We start from the raw sequence: 6,637 nt of genomic DNA, 5'->3' as shown, positions 1-6,637 counted from the left end.
TTGAACAACTCAAAAGTCTAGATATCATCTATAATCAAATTAAAATTGTAAAAGGAACATAAAAACAAAGGAAAAGGAGGTGTGTTTGTTGTATGTACTATGTTCATTTCCAAACTTAAATAAATAGGGTCCCATCCTCTGCATGTTTTCACGTGTCTTGCTATCTCTTGCCGTTAATACACCATCATCACCATCACCCTTCTTCATTGGATTCTCACACCCAAAAAAAAAATTAAAAATTAAAAAATAAATAAATAAATAATAATTAAAAAAAAATTAAATGTTTTTTTTTTTAAAAAAAAAAAAATATCATTTTGTTAAAATACAAACCACACCCACATAGCCCTACAAGTGTAGGGCACTTCCAAATCAAATCCCATCTTTTCTTGTCATTTTCTAACATTTTCTAAGGAAGTGCCCTTCACTTACCTTAAAGTGCCTCATAAATTTAGGGCACAGGTAGATGACAAAAACCCTTGATGAATTAAGGGGGCCCCTTTATAAGAGCAAGATGAAGGTCCCCTATTTTTTTGGTATTTTGTTTAAGCCATTGTAAAATTTTAAAATCAAGTGGTAAAGTTTTTTGGGTTTTTCTTAGAGAATCTATCTCACCCACCAAAAAAAAAAAAAAAAAAAAAAAAGAGTATGCACAAAAGATGTTTGATGGAATGCCCGAACAGTTCTACCAATTTTTAGCTGCTGCTGCTACTACAACATCAATACCAACATCTTCTTCTAATATTCTTACTAATAATACTAATACTGCGGCTGCGGCTGCAGCTGCAGCCGCGCTTTCTATTCCTTTATCATTCTCTCTTCACCACCACCAACACCAACACCGTCATGCGGCTGGTTTTCCTACTTATTCACAACAACCACCACCACCACCTCCGCCGGCTCCTCAACCGACATTCAATGCTCCTTATGGTCACCTTCTACATCATCACCACCATCATCATTCGCAGTTTCTTACAAGGAATGATGTTGTTAAAGATGAAACACTCCAACTTGACCCTACTAGGTTACAAGATGGCGGCGAAACGCAACGATCTTCATCATCATCATCCTTGATGTTATTGCCTGAAATTCCATGGTCTAATGATGAAATGCTTGCTCTCTTCAGAATCAGATCTAGTATGGATAATACTTGGTTTCCTGACTTCATCTGGGAAAATGTCTCAAGGTATGTCATACATATTATATAATAAGTAACATAACACAGTAGTATTTATAATCATCTCAACGGATAATAATAAGGTTGCGTACATCTGATCTTCCCTTACTTCGAGCCAGCACTTCATTGCGCCGGCTCAAAAGGGTTGACATAGTTTGATTAATAGATGATTATTTTTGTAATGATATGAATTTTTTTTTTTTATTGGACCCATGTTAAAATAGATTAATAGGGTAGTTTATTTGATATTATTGTTGATGAGATTCTAGCAAAATACGTTACACATGCCTAATTTCGTCATATTTTCTTTCTTTCTGTCTATCTGTAACATTATTTACAGCACCATATATTATTTCTGGTCCCTTTCAGTATTTAAATGATGAAATTGATACTCCATTTATATAATAGCTGTCAAAAAAAAAAAAAAAAAAAAAAAAGTACATACATTATTTTTAATCCTTTGATGTTGTTTTTTTGTGTATTTATGATGGGAGCAGAAAGTTAGCAGAGATTGGATTCAAAAGAAGTGCTGAGAAATGCAAAGAGAAATTTGAGGAAGAAACTAGAAGTTTCAACAGCAGCATTATTTCTAATAATACTTGCAGCAATAAGAATAATAATAATAATAATAATAATAATAATAATAATAATAATAATAATAATAATAATAATATTCCGAGCAACAACAATAACAACAACAATTATAGGCTCTTTGGTGAGCTAGAAGAGCTTTGTAACAATAATAACACTAACAACATCAATGTTGATCATGACGACGGCGGTGATGATCATCAGAAAGGTTCTCTTCCTGATCAATGTGAACGTGATCATACCCTTGAGACTTGTTTGTCTCAAGGGGATGTTTGTGTTGATGGTGAGAAGGAGGATGAAGAGGATGACGACGAAAGGCCGGAGATTGAAGATGGTATAATGTTAGAAGGTGATGATGATGATGATGATACAAGAAAGGATAATGACAAGAGCAATGATAATGATGATGTGGTGGAAGATGAGCAGCAGTCTGTAGACGACAGCGAGAAAACGGAGGAAAGTACAAAGAGGGTGATGAAGAAGAGGAAAAGACAGAAGAAATTTGAAATATTTAAAGGGTTTTGTGAGAAGATTGTGAGTAAGATGATGGCTCAACAAGAGGAGCTTCATTGCAAGATTATTCGCGATATGGTTAAGAGAGATGAGGAGAAGATTTCTAAGGAAGAAGCTTGGAAAAAGCAAGAGTTTGAGAGATTAGAGAAGGAGTTAGAGGCTAGGGCACACGAGCAGGCGGTTTCCGGTGACCGGCAAACCAAGATCCTTGGCTTCTTGAAGAAGTTTAGTACTTCATCATCAAATTTTTTGGATAGTCAATCTTTTAAAGAGGCACTTGAGAAGCTTAATAAGGTACCGAAAATGACTTCTTCTAATTCCTCAATTTTAACTCAAGACTCTATTAGTGTACAATTACAACCCACTTCATCTTGTACAACCCATAATCCTTTGGTGAATAACATACCTAGTTCTTCATCAAATGAGAATCTTGCTCTAGACAACTCAAAATCGACACTACCCTTGAAACCATCCTCTTTGGATCATCAAAACCCTAATCCTCTTCCTAGTCATCAGAACGAGTCTTTGAAAATCCCTTCTTTAGTTTCATCTCGCAAATTCTCCAGGTCTGATCATCCCAGCACTAATGCAGCGGACCATATTACAAACATTAAGGCCTTGGAAAACAACAAGAGCGGTGGTCTAAAATCCGTTGTTGGGAATAATGGTAATAAGGATGACACCGGTAGAAGATGGCCAAGAGATGAAGTGCTAGCATTGATCAACATAAGGTGCAGCCTTTTTAACAACAATGGCGGTGACACTCACCATGATACAGAAACCTACTCTAAGGGTCCTCTATGGGAAAGGATTTCGCAAAAGATGACCGAGTTAGGGTACAAAAGAAGTGCTAAGAGATGCAAAGAAAAATGGGAGAACATAAACAAGTACTTCAGGAAAACTAAGGACTTGAACAAGAAAAGATCCGTTGACTCTAGAACTTGTCCTTATTACCACCAGCTTAGTCATTTATACAGTCAAGGATCACTAGTGGGCCCCACGGATCGACCAACAAACCACCCCGGCTCACCGGAAAATCGGTCCATGGCAATGTCAGGGCAGTCTCAAGGTAATGGGTCAAGTACTCCTCCAGCAAATAATGGTGCAACTAATACTATGCAAGGTAATGAGGCCAATGTGGTCCAAGTACCAGGGTTTGATTTTGAATTTTGATATTTGATATTTGAAATAGCAGTTTAAATTTGTATGTGTGTGCTAGCTGCTATATAATTTTGTACCTTATGTTATATGGTGAACATTTACTAGCTATATAGATATGGCTAGCTGGCTATATGGTAGTAGTAAGATTTAATTAAATTTGGTGTCATTTTTGTTCATTTCCTATATATGCCCACCATAATAAGTGTTGATGTAATATGGAGTACAAAAATGATTTAGGAATCAATAAACCATGCTCTTAAATTAAACAGCTAATCCCTCCAACTAGCTAGTAAAGATGATCCACTAATTCGTTTTTATGGCGGCTCGAGAGAGAAATTTTTATTATTCCTAATCCACACATAATTACTAAAGCATTTAACAAAAAATAGTGTCGTTCTACAGATGTCAAATAGCTTAATTATTAGATGGTATGTTAAAGTTTGGGTGATAACCAAGAGCTGAATCAAATATCGTCTACATCTATCATTTCCCCTTTGTACCTCTTTTGAGACTTATAAAAATAAATTGTCTCCGTTTTCTACATGTACCTGAAAAAAAGGGTTGCAATGGCTGGAGCACTAGAAGAGAGTTGTAGTACTAATTAAAGCTTGATTAGTAGTGAAGATGGGTTTAGGATTAAGATTAGGATTATTCGAGACACAATCATGTCATTCTACTTTAGAAGTATATTGTATGATTTATGATGTGAAATGAAGTCAACTTGAATAATTATATTTTATTAAAGATATGTTGAGTTTCTCAAATTGGTCGGAGAAATTAAGAATGTGGGGTAAAGCAGAAGCAGCATCTGCATGTGTGGGTGTGACTACTAGCCTAACTTCATTCAGAAGCAACGGGGTCACTTGATCAGGTCACTACAGTCTTCCTCTTTCAATTCATGTTTTTCTCTCAAACTATGCTGAAGATGGTTGATATGATCAGAAAATTTATAATGGAGCTGGAATCCCTAAGTTCGAAATGAAATTTTGAAATATATTTTTTCTACATTACTGTCTTCTGTGTAGGTTACTATGAAAACCCTAAGTACTTCGTATATGATAAATATAAATCAAAATAGTAAACTTCATAACCTAGCTACTTTTGTTCATAGTATCAAATGAATGCTTGCCTTAGCAATTTGCTATAGAGGGCAATCAAGAATAGATTAATGTCCATTTGAGACTATTATTTTGTCCTCTTACTACTTTTGTGCTTCAATTCTACACAGTTTGGTGTTGATGAATTTTTAACAATGATTCTTTTAAACTAAATCTATCATTTAAAAATAAATTCTTGTAAATTGAACTAAGTCAATAAAAAGAATAATATACTTCGTACGAAGTACTAAAATTAAATAACTTGATCACTCGAGATCTGGGTTCGAGGCTTCTTAGGTCTTATTAAAGCTCTCCAACGGATGCATAATGCATAGCACCCTAAATAATTGACACTCTCGGATCCTAACTCTTTCAAAATAGGAGTAAAGGACCTCAAACGGGACCATCAAACAAGGTACCGTAAGAATAAAGGCGATAGATCGATAGAGTGCCATAGAATTCCAATTCACATTCAAAATGGAAGAGAGAATAGTAAATGGAGAGAGGGATTGGAGTCCTTTCTATATAGCTTAGGAGTATGTCCTACAATAATGTCCTCTAGTGCAGTGGCTCCAGTGTACGTGTGTAAAAAAGGTTAGAGCATACTCCAAATTACCATTCTTGCGTTTGTAGGCTAACTGCAGAGTGGATGCTTACTGCTTTACGCCTTCATTCCCCTTTATTTTTTTTCAGAAGAATAGAATCACATGGTTCTACTATAGTAATTAATCAACCAGGATTAATTTAATTACATGCCTTGATCAACTTATTAGTCTCTAAACTCTTTGTATTTGAAATAAGATGATTTATTCAGGGTCAAAAATTAAAATTTAAAGGGTGAGAAATTATTAACTATGAAAGGAGAAGAGCCAAGCTAAGCATTAAAATTAATATATTTACAAAAACATAAATTGTAGATGTCAATTATATATCTTAATTGATCGATTTGGCGTCTTATTATGTGCCCTTGGTGGCTCTTTCCACACCAAATAAGAAGTTAAAAAACTAAATCAATTAATTTAACCCCTAATTTAAGTCTTTATTGGATGGACTTCTTTTGAAAATGTGGGTTTGATTTAGCAATGCCAAATGTACCAACTTATGATAGAAAAAGTGGTTTTAGTTTAGCAAATAAATTAGTCACATAATTACTATATTGGGCATATATAAGACAAGTTTTAACTACAAATATAAGTAAACATTATTAGATTTATAGCAAAAAACAGGCCTTGAGCATGTGTAAAAAGTTATAGAATAAGTGAGTCACTATGTACATACGCCATTGTCAATTGATTTATTTGGCATGGAATCTCACATGAATTTGTAGATATATTCATTTTATTTGGATGCATGTATGCAAATATCCTCAACATTACAATTTTCTATGTCTGTTTTTAGGCCTTACGTCAATATGTGAGAAAAAAAAGTTGTTACTTTTTAATAATGTTAATAAGATAACAAGTAGGATAGTTATTAATTACACGAAGAAAGAGTTGGCTTTTTAAGATTAGCTAATTATATTAATGCCAATTGGTTTTTGGTGAGCTTTTTTGGACTAATCCTTTAGTCATTATGTGTTGTTCGTATTTATAATTTGACTTTTTTAGACAATCATCCTTGAAGTAGAAGCAGTAATAGACTGATAGAGTGTCCATTATGTTAGCTAGCATGTATCAATCTTATTACAAAAAATACAAAGTAATATAACTCGATTAGTATTAAATGGCATTATTCTTATCGGAAATTTTTATTATGTCAATTCCCATCAGAAAAATTGTAAGTTATTAACATTTCATTTTGTAAGAAATGTTGGGTACTTGGGTGTATAATTTATGATAGCTCAACATCAATTTGATAATTTAACCTAGTATGTAGTAATTTGTATTATTGGACCAAATGAAAAATAATGACTATTTAATTTACATATTTAAGGCAGGTGAGTAAGTGTTTCGTTTATTTAGTGATCGTTTGATTGCAAATAGTCAAATAGGAGGCATCCCTTCACAGTGCTTCAATTTTAAGGAGCTTTATAATATAGATAGCGGTAAAAATTGTTTCGACATTATCTAGAAAAACAAAATTAGTAGGGTGAGACATTATC

The 6,637-nt window shown here is 33.8% G+C and overlaps 1 protein-coding gene across 3 annotated transcripts; it reads left to right on the top strand.

The window, feature by feature from the left end:
* Positions 1-336: 336 nt before the first annotated feature.
* On the top strand, positions 337-3,615 carry LOC110737116 (trihelix transcription factor GTL2-like). Of its 3 annotated transcripts, none has more exons than XM_021917488.1 (3): positions 338-1,183; positions 1,672-1,789; positions 1,835-3,615. In XM_021917488.1, exons 1-3 carry the CDS (start codon positions 657-659, stop codon positions 3,449-3,451), a joined length of 2,262 nt encoding a protein of 753 aa, XP_021773180.1. In that variant the 5' UTR covers positions 338-656; the 3' UTR covers positions 3,452-3,615. The 3 variants fall into 3 exon arrangements, with proteins under 3 accessions (XP_021773178.1, XP_021773180.1, XP_021773179.1); XM_021917487.1 differs by having other exon boundaries at positions 339-1,183; positions 1,672-1,786; positions 1,832-3,615; XM_021917486.1 differs by having other exon boundaries at positions 337-1,183; positions 1,672-3,615.
* The last annotated feature ends 3,022 nt before the right edge of the window (positions 3,616-6,637 follow it).

The sequence above is a fragment of the Chenopodium quinoa genome, unplaced genomic scaffold (genome assembly GCF_001683475.1).
Source record: "Chenopodium quinoa cultivar QQ74 unplaced genomic scaffold, ASM168347v1, whole genome shotgun sequence".
NCBI classification, from domain to species: domain Eukaryota; kingdom Viridiplantae; phylum Streptophyta; class Magnoliopsida; order Caryophyllales; family Amaranthaceae; genus Chenopodium; species Chenopodium quinoa.
This window is presented reverse-complemented; position numbering and strand designations above follow the sequence as displayed.

What these genes read in the sequence shown, in the direction of transcription:
- LOC110737116 (XM_021917486.1), top strand. Translation starts at nt 657, where the DNA reads ATGTTTGATGGAATGCCCGAACAGTTCTACCAATTTTTAGCTGCTGCT. An exon ending in ATCTGGGAAAATGTCTCAAG is followed by an intron (nt 1,184 to 1,671) that starts GTATGTCATACA and finishes TGATGGGAGCAG; the next exon opens with AAAGTTAGCAGAGATTGGAT.